The sequence below is a fragment of the Stenella coeruleoalba genome, assembly GCF_951394435.1.
Source record: "Stenella coeruleoalba genome assembly, chromosome: 7".
NCBI lineage: Eukaryota > Metazoa > Chordata > Mammalia > Artiodactyla > Delphinidae > Stenella > Stenella coeruleoalba.
In genome coordinates, this window is record NC_137153.1 from 24,153,652 (window position 1) to 24,173,433 (window position 19,782).

The following is a 19,782-nucleotide window of genomic DNA, read 5'->3' on the forward strand; positions in this document are numbered from 1 at the left end:
TCATAATGTATAAGGAGGAGCCATGTGCAAATTCAGATTCCCCCATGTGGCTATATTATATAATGTCACATAACAGGGACAGACTCAGAATCATCAAAATAATTTAATCAAGGGTCAAACATAATTTCCCATAAAACTATAAGTCCTTAAGACAGTAGGCTATCCATATGCATTACATCATCGCATCAGTTATAAAAATAACTTAAGTTTATGGAAAAAATCTATAAAAGTGACTTTGACATGTGATTTTTATTCAACACCCTTGAACATGGTTTAAACTGACTAAAGCAGGTGTGTCGAATCACTAATAATGCAAGAGAGGCTACTATAACTATAGAACATAGTGTATATCTATACACTATATAACATGTAAATGGTTTCTGCATATAATTCCAATAAATCTGCTAAGTCACTAAGAAGTCAACAGAGATTAAAAAGGAAGAACCCACTATAATTAAGTGTTTTTAGTATTGCACCAACCCTGTTTTATTCCAGCCTGTTGACTGACAACATGAGGAACTGGAGTTAACGGTGTCACAAATACACTGTGGGGCTCCAGTGGGAGTCAAATGAGAGCTAGCTGTGCATCTCCCACAGTACAAATCTAAGTGGATCAATCCTAGAACCAAGGCACTGAAAGGAAATACAAAAAAATCTGAAAATAGAACAGAGCCCTACACAATCTCTGACCATGACTGTTAATCTTGTAAACTTGGGAAAACAGTTAGCTCCCTCAGCTACTAAAGGATATTATTTAGCCAACTATAATTGGTTCAGTTTACTGAATAAATTCTGTAACACTACTAACCAAATTCAAAAATGAAGTCATCTAGAATTCTATACTCTCAACAAATTAACTGCTTTCCTCCTTTTCACATTTCCTTCTAGTCTACTCTGCTGGCTCCCGGTCTAGCTGGGATTCTAACTCTCTTGATGCCCTTTCGTGATACCCTGGTTGGATGCTTACCCTTCCCAAGACCTCCATCTTGCTAAAAATATTAACTTAATCAAATCATGTCTCATTAAGAGCATTATTGATCATTGCATGCCATTTTTAAGCTGGAAGAGGTTCTAATTCTGTTTTAAAAACTGTAACTTCCTGTAATTTTCATTGTCGAGGTAATTTCTTCCCCTACACTTCTAAGACAAGAAGCAGCTGTGGTACAGGGGAGGAAAAACAGAGAAGACTAGGGATCTTACAAGGTGACATGAACTTTGTGGATAAGAAATGTCAATTATATACAGCCCTGTCTTCTTTGTAAAGGATACGAAGTGGTACTTAAGTGTAAAAAACAGAAAAGGAGTCCCAGAAATTTGATTCAAGACGAAAAATTACAGGACAAAAATATACGCTCGATGACATTTTTTTTTTTCTTCCTCAATGAGATTTTCCCTGATGAGTCTGTAAGGCCTTTTTTGCCAACCTGGCAGGTGTGGTGCGTTTTAAAAGTGAAATTAAGAAGGCAGAGGTACTTAGAAAAATCAAGGAACAGAAGTTATCCCAATCCACCCCTAAACTCAGAACCAGAATATATTTTCCTGAAGCTGTTACCCTTTAGGATTTTTCAAATCTTACGTACACTTCCTCTTTCGAGGAGTAGCTGGCACTTGCTCAGGCAATCAGGGCTGTTGGTGAATTCAACCAAGGCTTTCTCTGCCTGGAGTCGAGTGGTTGTATCTGTTGTTTCATACAGCTGTTTGCACAGATTCTCTAGTTGGGCCAGGCTCTGGAAAAGATCAGTCAAAAAAGAAATCAGTCGAGCCTACTATAGATACAAGGTACTGTGCTCGAAATTACTGGATAAAGATAAATAATAATCAATGAAGAGAGACTTACTTCTCAACATGAAGGAGAATCTGGGTGACCTTTAATAATAACCATTTATAGCCTTCTTTATTTGATGCTTTAGAAGACAAAATGATAGAATGCCTAAAATATCTAGATACTTTTTCAGTCATTCCCTTAAAGATCAATCACAAATGACATATTTTTTTCCTTGCAAATACCTATCCTAAGCTTTTCCAAAAGGTTTTCAAATAAAAATTCAGAATTTACTTGCTCCGCCATCAATTTCAAGATTATGAATACTAGAGTCATCACTGTACAATTAAGCACATAAACACACAATGTAAGCATCACACAGATCTTTACATACTTTGCCTAGTAGTCATCAGTTTACAATTATGTGTATGCACAAAGATGGCCAACCTCTATGAGAAAGCTTCCGAATGCAAGTACGTACCTTCCTACCCGGATCCCTCATGTCTAAAGTTCAGAGGACTCTCTTCTGTTGCACTTTAAACTCTTGCTTTGGATCCAAATTTAAAACGCAGGGTCAAAATAAATTCAACCCTAGCATGTGCTCAGAGATAAGACATGGGAAACGCCCTCAAACAAACCCTTCTTTCCAAATCTTGAACCAGTTCCAGGGAGGCAGGAAGGAGGTGGGTACGTGCTTTGGTCAAAACCCCAAAGGGATGCAAATCCACTTCCACTTAATGTGTTCAAAAGCGAAGAGGAAAGGAATGTGTAAGGGTTCAAGTAACTGTCACCTTTCACTGACTGGAGAGAAGGGCAAACATATGCTAGTTTTCAAAGGACCAGTTTGGACGTTACGAAGAATTTCTGAGCGTATTTTCTACGGTAGCGAGCAAGATCTGGTTTAAATAGTTTGATGGATCCTACTATTAGAAAAGACAATTCTGACAAGAACAACAACAACAAAATAATAATTAGACAAACCAACCTGTGTAAATAGCCTAAAATACATTACACAGTCTGCCCAAGGCTTTTCATTATCACTTTATTTCATTATGCTGTAACTTTATAAATCACAGCTTTTCTACTAAGCAGTAAAGCCCTTAGGGCAGGATACCTATTTTATTCAATCTGATTAATAAATTTCAAACATTAACCTAAAGAAAACAAGAAAGACAAATACTGACCCACGGAGATCACCAGTCTCACTTCAGGGAGCTCTCTAAAAACCAACCACCTGCACTCCAAAACAAGATAAACCACCCTTCAAAACATCCTGGGACTCTGATTAGGCTCCCGTTTTATCTGTTCCTCTCTGACTTCCAGAGGTCCCCCTTAATACCCTCCTCAATTCAAAAGCACAGAGAAAACTACTTGCAAAGCCAGATCTCAAGTAATGAAAGTTCTATAAGCAACAGCTGATTTTTTCATATAGCATATAAATACAAGGGATAGATAATAAGGCTAATTAACTACATTTATTCCATAAAACACATGTGAAAGTCAGTGTTAGGCCTGCCAGTACTGGCCAAACATCCAATGAATCGGTTTAATTATAAATCCCCACATTCCTAAGCAAGGGATTAAATCTCTTTCACAACGTTTTTGTTTCAACCCAGCAGGCTGGTTCCCCCCTCCCCGCCCCCATGAAATGACTAACTTAAAAGGGGACAAATTATTTTCAAAATAGGTAACACAGAAGACATCAGTAGAAAGACACCCTAATTGAAACTGAAAGATAGTTATACAATCTGGTATTAGGTGTCAGGGAGCAGCAGTAGCCTCCTAACCTCCACAGCTACCACGCACTACGAGCTTCCCAATATCCTCAACAGACACTCCCTAAAGAGTCCGGCTGCTTAAGGTATAGACTCTCCTTGAAGTCTGATCAATCAGTTCTGGTAGCTCCCCCAGTGCAACTCTTGTTTTCGTTTACTACAACAAAGTTGTTCACAAGACGATGGCTAAGCATCTGTCACCGGTAGTTCCTTACTGCTAAAAAACTACATGCAGGTTATGGTGGGCTTTTTGGTTGTTGCTTTGTTTTGATTTGCTTTAATTTAGCAGACAAAAACATACTGCAGGGTAAGTCTGTTAATGAGTTCTCAGCTTAGGAAACAAGACCGTTTAAAAAACAAAAGAGTAAAAAAAGAAAAAAACAAAAAACAAAAAACAAAAGAGTAATTTGACCATTTACACAAACAGTTTGAAGAACCGAAGCTCTATTTCTTTGTTTCCAGAAGAACAAATGGGAAACAATCTTGTTTTCCCAAACAATTAGTGAAAACATCTAAAAACGAAGTCATTTTATTTGGGTTGCCAGTACTACGCATTGAAGGAGAGGGGAATGAGACGTTTACATTTCTGTTCTCTTGGATCCTAATGTTTCAAAAGCAAATCTAATAGATTACTTTGAATCACCTTTTTTGGGGACCCAGAATAAAACAATTTACCCTACAATGTTTGATTAGCCATTGAAACTAGTTATTTCACATTTAGCAGCCAACACACCACCGTGTTTCCCCTTTGACGCAGTCCCTTCTTCCATTCAACCAGTTCTTAATAAGGACATCTATTACATGATGCCGGTTCAGTCACAGAAGAGCCTCCAGAGAAGAATGTCTATTTTCTATTCCTGAGGCTGCCAAATTGATAATCCACAGAGAAACGTCCATCTGGTCCCACTGGAACATAAAAGCATGTCTGGGTGAAATACTTAACAAAACTGGAAAGTGATCTTCAACTAGCAAAGCACTACTTTAGTACAAGAAACTCAAGATAGTCAAACCTCCAAACCTAAACCACCTGGATTTCACCAACAATAGTTACCATGAAGGTATTAAATGAATATATCTTCCTTAATATTTAGCAACAATGTTATTTTATACAGTTTTTTAAGCCTGGATAGAGAAAATGCAGCTCAATTATTCTCATTTCAATATAAGGTGCAACCAGTTGAGACTACAGACCTCAGAATTTAATGATTTATCCGGAGAGTTGCCTGTACGTTACAGGAAAATGAGGACTTTGTCTCTGCATTAGATGTTATACTACACCAGAAAGCAGAATACCTTGGAATTTATTTTAATTTGTCACATATTGCTTTAAAAAGCCCGACAGTATACACTTTCAGCCTCACTGCTTGGAAAAAAAAATCCACTTGGAGATTTCCAATCAGACACCAGGATACTCGCTTTTAGGAAGGATTTGATGACATTCCCAATAATGCTGAGTAGTGAACTAGAAAACAAGCATAACCCTTGGATGACTAGGTTCTCTACAAAGTACATCCTTGATCTGACAGCCACCCAAACCACCTGAAATGATCAGAAGCACCACCCTATTACAAAGTGAAAAGTACAGGTTCAATCCAGAGAAGTTCTCACGAAGAATATGTAGTCAGAATTATCAATTTGGTAGCTGAATTTTCATGATTAGGATGCCTGAAATATAAAAAGAATTGCTGAAAAATCAAGCCACTTCCAACCTGTTCATAAACTCTATTAATTTAGATCTTCCTTAGTTGAAATTTTTCTGTGTATTCGGAAAAAAACTGTGTTGGGTAAATTAAAAGATGCATACTGAACCTGCCAGAAAATGAATGATTTAAGAGGTGTATAAGGCTAATAAAATTGATATACTAATTAAATTTTATTTTTATCTATTCAATAAAGCGTTCCTATTGTCAATAATGAATATCCAATTATCATAGATAATGTTTTTCAAAACTCCTAAAAATCCAGTAACAACAACTATTGTTAGGTTAAAAAAGCAAGTGGCAGGTGTAGTGGTTAAGCATCCGCCTGTCAATGCAGGGGACGCGGGTTCGAGCCCTGGGCCCAGAAGATCCCACATGCCGCAGAGCAACAAAGCCCATGCGCCACAACTACCGAGCCTGCGCTCGAGAGCCCGCGAGCCACAACTATTGAGCCCACGTGCCACAACTCCTGAAGCCTGCACGCCTAGAACCCATGCTCCGCAACAAGAGAAGCCACAGCGATGAGAAGCCCACGCACCACAATGAAGAGTAGCCCCCGCTCGCCGCAACTAGAGAAAGCCAGCGTGCAGCAACGAAGACCCAACACAGCCAAAAATAAATTTAAAAAAAATTTATATGTATAAAAAAGCAAGTAGCAGAGAAAGACAAATATCATATGATATCGCTTATATGTGGAATCTAAAAAAATGGTACAAATGAACTTATTTACAAAACAGAAATACAGTCACAAATGTAAAAAACAAACTTATGGTTACCAGGGGGGAAAGCAGAGGGGATAAAAGTGAGTGATTGGGATCGACATATACACACTATTATATATAAAATAGATAACTAATAAGGACCTACTGTATAGCACAGGGAACTCTACTCAGTACTCTGTAATGACCGATATGGGAAAATAATCTAAAAGAGAGTGGATATATGTATATGTATAACTGATTCACTTTGCTGTATAGCAGAAACTAACACAACAGTGTAAATCAACTATACTCTAATTAAAAAAAAAGCAAGTGGGAAAACAGTATGTAGAGTATATTATTTGTGATATATGTTAGCAAATTCATAAAGGAAAATCTGGATGAAAACACAGCAACAATTATCTCTGGGAACTGAGGTTATGGGAGACTTTTAATTTCTGTCATGTATTTCCATAACTTTAAAAATTTTGACCACAACCAGGTATCACTTGTAAGCAGAAAAAAACCCCAACAATTATACAGATAAATATTTTTTAAAAGGAAAAATTTAAGCTACCTTCTTTTTCTAAATTAACTACTCTAATTAGTAATATTACCAGCTGATTGTTTCCAATCAGAATTCATAAAACAAATCCATGAAACCAAAAAGGCAATATATTCTAATGGCTGAAGTTTTAAAAAGTTATGTCTGTGTTTATTACTACTTTTATTTTGTTCTTTCTTACTAATAATAAATGCTGATAGTTTAAATGGCCTGAAAAGAACATTCCACGCAAGGTTTCTTCTTGTTTATAAAGTTACCTAGAAGGCAATCTTGTGGGCCAAAGCCATTTTAGTTTTATACATATATCAGCAGATCTCTAAGATGTTAACAACTGCAGTGGAGTCAATGCGGGGGGGGGGGGAATATTCTCATTTTTTGAATGAGAATATTTATATAGGCAGACTATTTATTTTTAAAAAGTTAAAAAAAAAGTTTACAAAGCCAGTGCAGAAGACCTGAATCTGTACTTTACGAGAAAATATCCAAAGGGCCAATAAGTGAAAGGTGCTCAACTCGATAATCATCAGGAAATGTAAATCCAAACCACAAGGAGATATCCATTAGAATGACTCAAATGAAAAGGCCAACATCAAGCACTGGTTAGGATGCTGGAACTGTCACACAGTGCCAGTGGAGTCGGAATTGGTTCAAACACATTGGAAAACTGGCAGGATCTATTAAAGCTAAACATATAAATATCCTATGACCCAGCTATTCCACTCCTATGTATATACCCAACAGAGATACATGCTAAAAACACTTGTATAGGAATGTTCATGGCAGCACTAAATGTAATAGTTCCCAAATGTGAAAGCCAAATGTCCACCAATAGTAATATGGATAAATGTGTCATTCCTTAATTTGGGCGCTGATTACAGAGGCACGTCCATTTTGAGAAAATTCATTGAGTTGTACATTTGTAATTTGGGTATTTTTGTATAAGTATGTTATACTTCAATGCGTTTTTAAGAAAGATGGAAGAATAACACAGTTCTCCCCAAATTCTTCAGGTATTTACTCTCATCTATTTCTTTCTGATACTTATGGAAAAGAAGTGCATCAATAACTGACAATTGCACATTAGGTTTAGAATGCTTTAGTTTTACACCAATTCCTGCTTTTAAAACTGTAACCCCCATTATTTGCTCAGGAAATAAATAAGGTAAGATTTTTGGATGCACGTGGGGACATTCTATTTCTGAGGGTACTAAGAGGGTGAGTGAAGCTTTTTGGCTGCAGATGCTATGTAATGTCTACTGTCGTAAATCTAGATAAAATACGTATTTCAGTAGGTGATAACGCAGTGCCAGAGCCTTGCGTGCATTAGATAAGGACAGCAAGTCTGCTAACATATGAGACTGCAAAATTCTACACTTAACTTCAAAATATGTATCAATCCTAACTTGTAATAAACACATATGATGTTTGCACTGTGGGTAACACATAGCCAGAACACATGTAAAAAACTTATTTCATGAGGTAAACAGCCAGACTAACTGTGCCTGGCTTATTGACTTATAAATTTAACTCAAGAGTTTCCATTTAACATGTCACTAGAACCCAGTTTTGGTTCCTTCTCATAGTCACTAATGGTGCAGAGAAATGAAAGCTGCAGTATGAGCTGAATCCTCTAAAGTACAGGTTTCAAACTGGTAGCCTCCAACTGGCCCACAGACATTTTTGTTTTTCGTCTTACAGTGTCATTTTAAAGTCTGACATAGTTGCCAATATTTCATAGTGATATCTGGTTTTCTAGCTTTCCATGAAAAATTAGAAGATCCGATTACACTGGACCTGCATTTTCAAGTGTCACTAATCAAATGACGGTAAGAGCACAGTGCTTCCCAGGGGACAGGCTCTCTCTAGTTGACTCAGTTCCTAAGCGTCTGGCCCCTGTAGACAGCGGAGTTTTCTCCACCTGCTGTAATGCAATTTTGTCTCATATCAGTGGTTCACTCCCGGATGTCAAAGTTAAAAAGTAGTGAGCATATCATATTACAATAGATTTTGACTTAACTTTGGGTACTAACTCTTTGTCAAACTTGGTTAAAACAATCTTTTGAGTACACGGGGCTACATAAAGCTTAGGCAGAGAAAAGAATTAGATTGAGAGTTAAGCAATGTGGATACTGGTCTTAGTAACTAACGGTGTGACTTTGGGCAAGTTTATTTCCTGAAGCTTCAGTTTTCTCATGGGTAAAGTAAATGGATTTTATTATGTTATTGAACAAAGATACTCCCGGTTCTAAATTCTATACTTTTTTTTTTTTTTTGCGGTACGTGGGCCTCTCACTGTTGTGGCCTCTCCCGTTGCGGAGCACAGGCTCTGGACGCACAGGCTCAGCGGCCATGACTCACGGGCCCAGCCGCTCCGCGGCATGTGGGATCTTCCCAGACCGGGGCACGAACCCGTGTCCCCTGCATTGGCAGGCAGACTCTCAATCACTGCGCCACCAGGGAAGCCTCTAAATTCTATACTTTTTAACTATACAAGTAAATCAGATTTAAAAGTAAGCAAATACTAAAATTAAAAAGATCATGAAAACAATCAGGCAAATATTTTTAAAAGAGAGAATTCAACAAAAAATAAACCAGGTGAACACTCCCACACATCCCGTGACCTAGCAGCAGGAACAAGGATCCTTTTGGAGTGGAGGTTCAGTACAATCTGAGTTAAGACCTCAGATGTCAGGCAAATCCCCACTCCCCTCAAATCTTTCAAACTAGTTTTCATTTCTTTTAAGTAGAAATAATATCTATTTCACAAATCAATGTAAAAGTCAATGAGGTAAGTTATGTAAACTTGATTACTGCGTTTATTACTTGCTCATATGGCATACACTGGTTACTAACAACTGGAGAACAGCAGCTTTTTAAGCACGTGCATAAATGCATATAAAATCTGCAGTTTCTTCTAGAGGGGTTATAAATGCCTTTCCCTGCAGGGCTAGGGGACAGGATATACGATTGACCCTTATTGTTTATGGGTCCCCTATTTGCAAATTTACCTACCTGCTGAAATTTATTTGTAATCCCCAAATCAAAACTCTCAGCAATTGTGCAGTCATTTGTAGACACGCACAGAATGGTGAAAATCTTGAGTGGCCAGACACACATGTTCCCAGCTGAGGTGGAACAAGGCAATGCTTTGTGTTCTTGCTTCAGCTCTCATACCGTAAACAATGAGAGTATAAGTGTCCTTTCTGTAGTTTACTTAATGACACGTTTTTTTGCGGTTTTGTGCTTTTGTTGCCGATTTTGCCATTTAAAATGGCCCCAGGAACAGTGCTGCAGTGCTGTCTAGTGCTGCTAAGCTCAAGAAGGCTGTGTGAAAAAACGTGTTAGATAAGCTTCATTCAGGTGTGTTAAAAAGGTGTCTGTAAATAGAAATACAAATAAAACAAGGTTATAGGTTGTCTGATGAAAATGTGACCAGAGGTTGGCAGGAACTTAACCCTATATATCCTATAGGAGAAAGGGTTCAGTATTTGCTAATTCAGTGTTCTCAGCGACTTTATAGAACAAACTACCATAAATAATGAGTATCAGTTGTATTTCCACACATTTCCAGTACTGGGTGATATTCAGTACATATTTCCCCATAGAAACAGAACTATATTACCATTGTTGTAGGCATCTGTTCAAAGAGAGGTATTTATTAACTTACGTAACTACGTAACCCTCAAACTCTTGCAGATGACTCAAATGTTTGTTTAAATGGCCATTTATACTATTTAGGTACTGTGATTTTAGTAAATGAGCACTAACGCACACACTGCATGGAAAGGACAAGAGCATGCCTCAGTGTTTGGCACACAGTAGAAGTTTCATAAAAATGTCTTGCATAAACTCTTAAAAATCTTCTAAAGGGGTCTGGATTAAAATGGCAGACAACATATCTAATCTTGTTCCTTTCCCAAACCCAACTAAAACAACACTAAAGGGATTAAAAAAAAAATCATAATCCCACAAGGATTATGACAGGAGACAGGACAACAGCTGCAAAATTTTGGAATATAGAAAAATCAGCAGTAACTGACTTAACGGACTCAAGAAAGCCGAATATTTTGCCAGTGGTGAAAAAAACCTGAAAGCCAATCTGATTTACACTCCATGCTCAGATGTTAAGGTGAAGTGGGGTGGCCAAAGCAAGGAAGAACAGGGTAAAAGTATTTTTGAGAAGTTAAGATTCCCAGATACCTTCCCTTACTCGATGCCTCTGAATGACTGCCCCTCTTCCTCTGGACTGGGGGACACCAAGCCAGTCAAAAGCACCTTTGAGGACATGGGCACCAGACAGTTTACAGGTCGATTAGCAGCTACATACACATCAAATGCTGCTGAGCCTTCCCTTACTGGGCTCCTTCCACCCAGAAATGCCTGTGTCCAAATTGTACTCCCTCGGCAGGAGTTTGGAAAATCTTCCCCGAGAATCTCATTAGTCACAAAGGAAATACCTAAAGATACACGGATATGGGGTTACCCAACAAATGACACAACTGGATTACCCGACCGTGATGCCTCAAGCAGACAAACCTCACGTCCACATTTAGAGCTTCCAGTCAGCTTTGTAGTCTATCAATCTTGATTATGAGGGAATAATCAAGGATTACCAGAAATCTGACGAAAGCCTTTAACAGGGAAGATAGTGTTAAAAAACAGAACAGGCCTAAAATGGAATTGTTTATGGTTGGTCAAAAAAAGAGACTAAATTATAGTTTCGGCTTTCCCAGAAATGGAATCTTAAACCAGTCAATCAGGAATTGCCTGATTAGCACTAGTTAGGTAACCTGCCTGATAGACCCCTGCCATCCCCTAAAGGAAAGCAACTCTGCAATAACTAACCTGCTGTTTTGCTTAGTGTGACTCCCTTGTTCCCACTCCTTTCCCACCTGAAGTCTTTTATTTTGTACAGCTCCTCGGACCTTTCTATATGCTAGATTGGATGCTGCCTGACTGGAATCGATTTTTGCTCAAATAAGCTCTTAAAATTTTTAACATGCCTCAGTTTCTCTTTTAACAATAGCAATCAAAACAAACACACAAAAAGCAACCTGGAACAAACAGAAACCATGCAGGGAGAAGGGAACTTGAAAAAAGATACAGGGAGTAAAAAAGACAAAAATATTATTAAGCTCACCCAACAGACAAAACATACTGCAACTGTTGAATAAGAACAGGGTGCTCTAAAAAAGAAACATTCAAGGAACATAAAAAAGAGATCTTAGAAATTAATAATTAATAACAGAGACAAAATATTCCATCAGAGGGTTGGAAAATAAAAGTTAAAGTCTCTCAGAAAATAGAGCAAAAGAACTGAGATGGAAAATAAGACAGCAAAGATTAAAATCAGAGGCCAGGATCCGGAGGTCCAACATCCAATTAACCGGAGTTCCAGAGAGAGAACAGAAAATAGAGAAGGAGAGGAAAATATCAACAAAATAATTCAAGGAAACTTCCTAGAGCTGAAGAACATCAGTTGCCACAAGGAAAGGGTCTACCAAAGCCCAGCATAATAAATGAAAATCAAGCCATACCCAAGGCACATTGCTGTGAAATCTGAGAAACCTGAGGACAAAAAGAAGATTCTATAAGCTGCCCAGGCGGGTGGGGAGATGGGTGATGGGAACCAAAACCAAAAGCAAAACCCAAGCCAGGTAAACACATAAATGATCATGAATCAGATGGCTCTGGGCATCACAAAAGCAACACTCAGCAGCAAGCCAACAGAACAATGTCTGCAAGATTCTGAAGGGAAATGATCAACACAGAATGTTTACCTAGTTAAACAAGTAATCAAGTGGGAGGGCAGAACAAAGCTATTTCAGGCACGTAAGGCCACAAGAATTTATCACCCATGCTTCTATTAAAGAATGTGCATCACACCAAAATAAGAGTAATACCATAAAAAGGTATAAGCATGGAGTGCAGCAAATGGGAACTCCAACACCGGAAAGTGATATCGAAGGAATTCTGGGAGGATGGTGAAGGGAGAGACTAGGATGACAACTGAGCTACCCATGGAGAGCAACGAGGCCTTAATCAAGCAAAGTGGCTCAAGGGACAAGTCATGCTGAGGAAGTCATCACCAAGATCCCTGCTGCCATTGAGGACAGAATTCTCATGGTAAGACGATTTCACCTAAATCCATGTTGAAGTTTAGCTCACAGAAAAGCCCTTAACTGACAAAGTAAGCATTCTCCATTAAACTTCGGGAAGTTTTTTTTATAGAGCTATGAAATCATTTTAAACTAACATTCCAAGGACAAAGGCAGTTGTGCAACATAAAAGATAGCTTTGAAATGAATACTGCACAGTATGGTTACTTACAGCATTTAAAAGCTGCAATAGACTTCAGGCATAAAAATTCTGCATCCTATGATTTATAAATGGAGTTCCAGTAAGAAAAAAAAAAGAACATACTTGGTTTTTGCCACCTTCACTTCCTTTATAAAAAAGGTTGTTTGTCTCTCAAATGCCTTTTATGGAACTTGATTTTGCCATGCTGACAGTATTAAAAGACCAAAACAATGTACTTTGCTATGGAAATGGCTGAGTAAGAGAGTAGATTATGAAGGCCAAGTAGATCACCTCAGAAAAGGAAGCCAACACCCAGCCATGTGGGAACCCAAATTTGCAGTTTGAAACAATCATACTTGTAAATAAGCTTTTCTGCTACATTATCATTTCCCTAAAACCTCAGTTTTAAAAGCAGGTCTATGCAGGGAGAAAAATCCTGTAATAGTTCAATACTCTTGTTAAGAGTGTTAAATCACATCTCTAACAATTTAAATTGGAATGACACTATCGACTGATAATATATTTTTCCTTACAAATTTAATAATTTTTTTTTTCTTTACCACATAGCAAGTATGGTCAAACAAGTGACTTCTAAAGGTCAGAAAGTGATGGCTTATTGGTTAAGTATTAAAGGGACCAAAATGGGAGAGTTGTATAGTCTTTCACTTCATTTAGTCCTGGTTTCCAAGAGCTATTTGTCTTTGAGTTCTTTACCATTTAAGCTACACTGTAGAGGGCTACTGTTGGGTCAGTGTGTATTTATTATTTCAATTTTATGTTCTAAAATATCAATACGGTACAAGATCCAAACTTTAGAGTACTGGGGATATTTTATGCAGAATCATATTAAAATATTAGAAGTGCCATTAAATACATATAATAGAGCAAAGAAAGTGATCAGGCCAACAATCATCAATTATCTGATGCCCCCAATCATCAAGCTTCATGACTATGTTTTCTAAATAAACTAAATAAAAAGAATAAATAAAAAGAATTTCAGGTTCAAGCACTATACCTGTTTTATTAATAGCACAGCCAAATAAATGCAACTGGCTGGGAGAGTATTCAAACAACTTCAGGAATCTTAGGGTTTCCCCCATTCTTTTTTTTTTTTTTTTTAAATTTATTTATTTCTGGCTGCGTTGGGTCTTTGTTGCTGTGCATGGGCTTTCTCTAGTTGTGGTGAGCGGGGGCTACTTTTCATTGTGGTGCGTGGGCTTCTCATTGTGGTGGCTTCTCTTGTTGCAGAGCACAGGCTCTAAGGCGTGAGGATTTCAGTAGCTGCAGCACGTGGGCTCAGTAGCTGTGGCTCACAGGCTCTAGAGCACAGGCTCAGTAGCTGTGGTACACGGGCTTAGCTGCTCCGCGGCATGTGGGATCTTCCTGGACCAGGGCTCGAACCCGTGTCCCCTGCATTGGCAGGCGGATTCTCAACCACTGCACCACCAGGGAAGGCCCTCCCCTCTTCTTTTAATGTTACTAGTTCTTTCCGTTTCCATGGCTGATGGGAATTGCAGTTACAAACTGAATCTAATTTGCTTAAGAGAATGAAAAGACCAGCCAAACTGGTAGACAATCTTTGCAAAACATATATCTGAGAAAAGACTGGTATCCAAAATATACAAAGAACTCTTAAAACTCTATAGTAACAACCCAATTAAAAATCTGGCAAAGGATCTAAACAGACACCTCACCAAAGTAGATGGCAAATAAGCATATGAAAAGATGCTTAACATTGTACATTATCAGGGAAATGCAAGTTAAAACAACAGTGAGGGCTTCCCTGGTGGCGCAGTGGTTGAGAGTCCGCCTGCCAAAGCAGGGGACACGGGTTCGTGCCCCGGTCCGGGAAGATCCCACATGCTGCGGAGCGGCTAGGCCTGTGAGCCATGGCCGCTGAGCCTGCGCGTCCTGAGCCTGTGCTCCGCAACGGGAGAGGCCACAACAGTGAGAGGCCCGAGTACCGCATAAAAAAACAACAGAACAAACACACAAACAAAGAAACAAAAAACACAACAGTGAGGTACTACAACACACCTAAGAGAATGGCTAAGAAACAAAACACTGAAAACACCAATTACTGGCAAGGATGTGGAGCAACAGGAACTCTCAACTCATTGCTGATGGGAACGCAAAATGGTACAGCCACTTGGGAGGACAGTTTGGCAGTTTCTTACAAAACTAAACATACTCTTACCATAGCATCCAGCAACTGAGCAGCTCGGTATTTACCCAAATGAGTTGAAAACTTACATCTACAGACAAAACCCTGCCCATGAGTGTTCACAGCAAGTTTATTCAGAACTGCCAACACCTGGAAGCAACCAAGATGTCCTTCAACAGGTGCATTGAAAAACAAATTGTGGTACATCCAGAAAATGGGATATTAACCATTGCTAAAAAGAAATGAGCTATCAAGCTGCAAAAAGACATGGAGGAACCTTAAATGCATTATTACTAAGCCACTCTGAAAAGGCTACATACTGTATGATTCCAACTATGCAAATTTCTGGAAAAGGAAAAACTACAGAAACAGCAAAAAGCACAGTGGTTACCAAGAGTTTGAAGGGGAAGAAGGGATGAAGAGCCCAGAGGATGTTTAGGGTAGTGAAACTACTCTGTATGATAGTTTAATGATGAATACATGCCCTTACACATCTGTCAAAACCCACAGAACATACAACACAGAGTTACTTCAGTTAGTACGATAATAATGTACCAGTATTGGCGCATCAATTGTAACACAGCACAGTAATGCAAGATGTTAGTAACAGAGGAAACTGTCTTGAGGATAAGGAGGTATATGGGAACTTTGCACTTTCCACTCAATTTTTCTGTAAACTTAAAACTGTTCTAAAAAGTAAAGTATAGGGCTTCCCTGGTGGCGCAGTGGTTGGGAGTCCACCTGCCGATGCAGGGGACACGGGTTCGTGCCCCGGTCCGGGAAGGTCCCACGTGCCGCGGAGCGGCTGGGCCCATGAGCCATGGCCGCTGAGCCTGCGCGTCCGGAGCCTGTGCTCCGCAACGGGAGAGGCCACAAGAGTGAGAGGCCCGCGTACCGAAAAAAAAAAAAAAAAAGTAAAGTATATTACAAAATACAGTCTATTAAAAACAAATCTAATTTGTCAATTTATAAAAATTCCTACTATTCTTCCCCAAATTTTATCTTAATATTGTCTAGTTTACTAACCAATGTTCTATAATAAAACATTCCATTTCATATCCTAGCTTTCACCCTGCTGGTCCACTTGACAGGGCAATAAAACGGTTAAAATTCTCTAGTTTAATACATAGGCATTATAACACTATCATTCAGAGATGATGTAATTGACAGTGGTTCTCTGAAGATATAAATTAGAATCCATACTGTATCTATCTGGTATAAAATATTCTTCTGCTAGAGGATGTATACAGGAAAAATCTTCAAAAGTTAGATTTATAAGGTCATTTCAAAGTAATGCTCATGTTTAAATAACTTGCTGTTACTCTTCTAAATCATCCCCCACCACTCAAAAATATGTCTAAATGGGAAAGGTCAGCAAAATGTAACTTGGTTTGCCTTATGAGCCTTCTATTTTATATAGTATCTCTGGTGTTCTGCCCTCCTTCAAAAACAGGAATACAATTCTGGTGCACGTTGACAATCGAAAATATCTTCTCTGTAAGTTTCTTCAGCTTAATCATGCGTTTGTCTTCATTTTTTAAAAAAAGCACCCCACCACCTGAAGAACAGAGTTTACAGTAAATTTTAGCAGATTTGTTGCCACATATGCAACTAACAAAACGTGCTACAACAGCGAAAAACTAGTGTGTGCAACATACCAATAAAGCTATTTTTGAACAGCCCTAATGTCTTCATTCACAAACCTGTAGGAAATGACTACAGGTATTTTACCATCTCTCACATCCTCAGTTAAATTCTTAGAAAAGAAAGAGGCCAAATGCACTTGATATTCTAGAAGAGAAGAGACATCTGCTGAACAGGTCGCTAATACCAAGGAGGAACTTTCTAACAATGTAGGGATGGTACTGGATGATCTTTATTTAAATTTGTTGAGACTGGGTTAGGTTATTGATAATCACTCCTATCTTGAACTATTATGTCTCCATCATCCCAGTAGGGATTGTCACTGTTTAAACAGCACAGGATCTTCTCTTTCACAGTCAACATAACCACAGGACTCATATTTAACTGTACTCATAATGAATATATGACCTTACTGTAAGTTCTAGTACCACAAATACCGTACTCCTTAAAAGTAATTTTCCAAAAATACTGGGCTGACAACATGAGGCTCTGAAAAAACATTAGCAGTAGCTGAAGACCCTCAATAACAAAACAGCTGATAACACACCTATATGGTTACAGGCTTCTCCAAGTGTGACCAGGTACTGACAAGCTGCATCAATGTTTTAACTAAATAGGCAGAATGGCAGACAATGAAAAGAAAGGATGGTTTTAACCGGTGGTGTGCATGTGTGTGTGTAATAGTATATAAAGATATGAATAATTGGTTTTTTTAAGATTTATTTTTTTATTGAAGTAACACTGAGTTATAACATTATGTAAGTTTCATGTATACATTATATTTCTACTTCTGTATACCCTACAGCGTGCTCACCACAAATTTAGTTTCCACCCATCACCATACAGTTGATTCCCTTTACTCATTTTGCCCTCCTCACCCTGACCTCCTTTCTGGTAACCTCTACTCTGTTCACTGTATCTACATTTAGTTGGTGGTTTTATGTGCAGCTCTGCTTTAGATTATTTATGTGACACTTAAAGTTCCCTAACTCTTGAAGGTCTCTATTCCATCATATAGGAAACAGGGGCATTCATTTTACAACATATACCTGAGCACCATTCTAAATGTTTGAAACGTATCAGTGAAAAAACAAAGACACTTGCCCTCTCGGAGCTGACATTACAGTGAGGGAAGACAAATCATAATAAACAGAATGAATGAATTATAAGGTATGTTAGAAGGTGGTAAATACTACGGGAAAAAAACAGAACAAGGTGACGAATAAGAGAGTATATATGGGGATGGGGGCAGGATGCAGCATGCAATAGGGTAGTTAAGGTAGGTCTCACAGAGAGGTGAAAAAATGAAATAACACATTTAGAAAGGGAGGGAGTTGACCAAAGAGGTAAGCACATCTACTTATGATTCTTAACAAGGATTCGCTATGAATAAGACGATATACATTAAGTCCTCAAAGGGAAAGACTATCATTTTTCTGGGTACCGGTTATGTGTTAATCCCTGTGCTATACACTAATACGTGTCTCATTTTCTATAAAAATTTAAGGCAGAATATTAAAATCCCATTGGAAGTTATTCTCATTTTTAAAAAAGTAAAAGGTAAATGTAAATTTTATGAGTTAAAGAAAGACTACTGAAAAAGAAATAGGAATAAATGTGTATATACTATATGTAATACATTTAATTCATCCTTCTAATGCTGTTTTTTGAAATTAACAATGGTATATTGCAAGATACTTCAAACTGAATTCACCCAAAGAAAGTCCATGCAACATTTGCAAACTGATCAAGATAACATGAAATAAACTAACAATCCAGCAGCTGAAATGAAAACAATAGAAATAATCCCAGAAAGAGACATGGTGTACCTCAGCATAACCTCACTAACAAATTTGACTTATTTGATGGGGAGAACAATTTACTCTTCTCTTTAGGAGAACAAAAATCAGCTCATATAATTTAGGAACATGATATATTCCTTCGATGAATGGTACTAATGATAATTAAATCTTTGGACAAGTGTTTCTTTGAAAATGTCCTTAAAAGCCTGTGAAACAAATAAGATTAAAGAAACTACTTATAAGGAAATGAAATAATTTCAGATCCATTCAGCCCACTGGATTCTGAAATATTTCAGGGTAGGGTTGTGAACTAAGTCGAAAACAAACCTACCTACCTAAAATGTTTGCTTTTTTTTTTTTTTTTTTTTTTGCGGTACGCGGGCCTCTCTGCTGTGGCCTCTTCCGTTGCGGAGCACAGGCTCCGGACGCACAGGCTCAGCGGCCAGGGCTCACAGGCCTAGCCGCTCTGCAGCATGTGGGATCTTCCCGGACCGGGGCACGAACCCGTGTCCCCTGCATTGGCAGGCGGACTCCCAACCACTGCGCCACCAGGGAAGCCCTCTTTTTTTTTTTTTAAATTAATTTATTATTTTTATTTATTTATTTTTGGCTGCGTTGGGTCTTCGTTGCTGAACGCAGGCTTTCTCTAATTGCGGTGCGTGGGCTTCTCATCGCGGTGGCTTCTCCTGTTGTGGAGCACGGGCTCTAGGGTGTGGGGGCTTCAGTAGTTGTGGCTCACAGGCTCCAGAGCGCAGACTCAGTAGTTGTGGCACACGGGCTTAGTTGCTCCGTGGCAGGTGGGATCTTCCGGGACCAGGGCTTGAACCCGTGTTCCCTGCATTGGCAGGTGGGTTCTTAACCACTGTGCCACCAGGGAAGCCCTCATTGTAGTTTTGATTTGCGTTTCTCTAATGATTAGTGATGTTGAGCATCCTTTCATTTGTTTGTTGGCAATCTGTACATCTTCTTTGGAGAAATGTCTATTTAGGTCTTCTGACCATTTTTGGATTGTTTTTTTTTGATATTGAGCTGCTTGTAAATTTTGGACATTAATTCTTTGTCAGTTGCTTCATTTGCAAATATTTTTTCCCATTCTGAGGGTTGTCTTTTCATCTTGTTTATGGTTTCCTTTGCTGTGCAAAAGCTTGTAAGTTTCATTAGGTCCCATTTATTTTTGTTTTTATTTCCATTTCTCTAGGAGGTGGGTCAAAAAGGATCTTGCTGTGATTTATGTCATAGAGTGTTTTGTTTTCCTCTAAGAGTTTTATAGTGTCTGGCCTTACATTTAGGTCTTTAATCCATTTTGAGTTTATTTTTGTGTATGGTGTTAGGTGTCCTGCTTCTAAGTAAGGGTTAGACTTCACTTTTAGAT

At 38.5% G+C, this 19,782-nt stretch overlaps 1 protein-coding gene across 2 annotated transcripts in view; it reads right to left on the reverse strand.

Moving 5' to 3' along the window:
• XPO7 (exportin 7) overlaps positions 1-19,782 on the reverse strand; it is an 87,413-nt gene that overhangs the window by 36,533 nt on the left and 31,098 nt on the right. For both annotated transcript variants that reach the window (XM_079927049.1, XM_079927048.1), the window contains exon 2: positions 1,581-1,727. In XM_079927049.1, the coding sequence (XP_079783175.1) occupies positions 1,581-1,727 (147 nt within the window). The remainder of the gene's footprint in view (positions 1-1,580; positions 1,728-19,782) is intronic.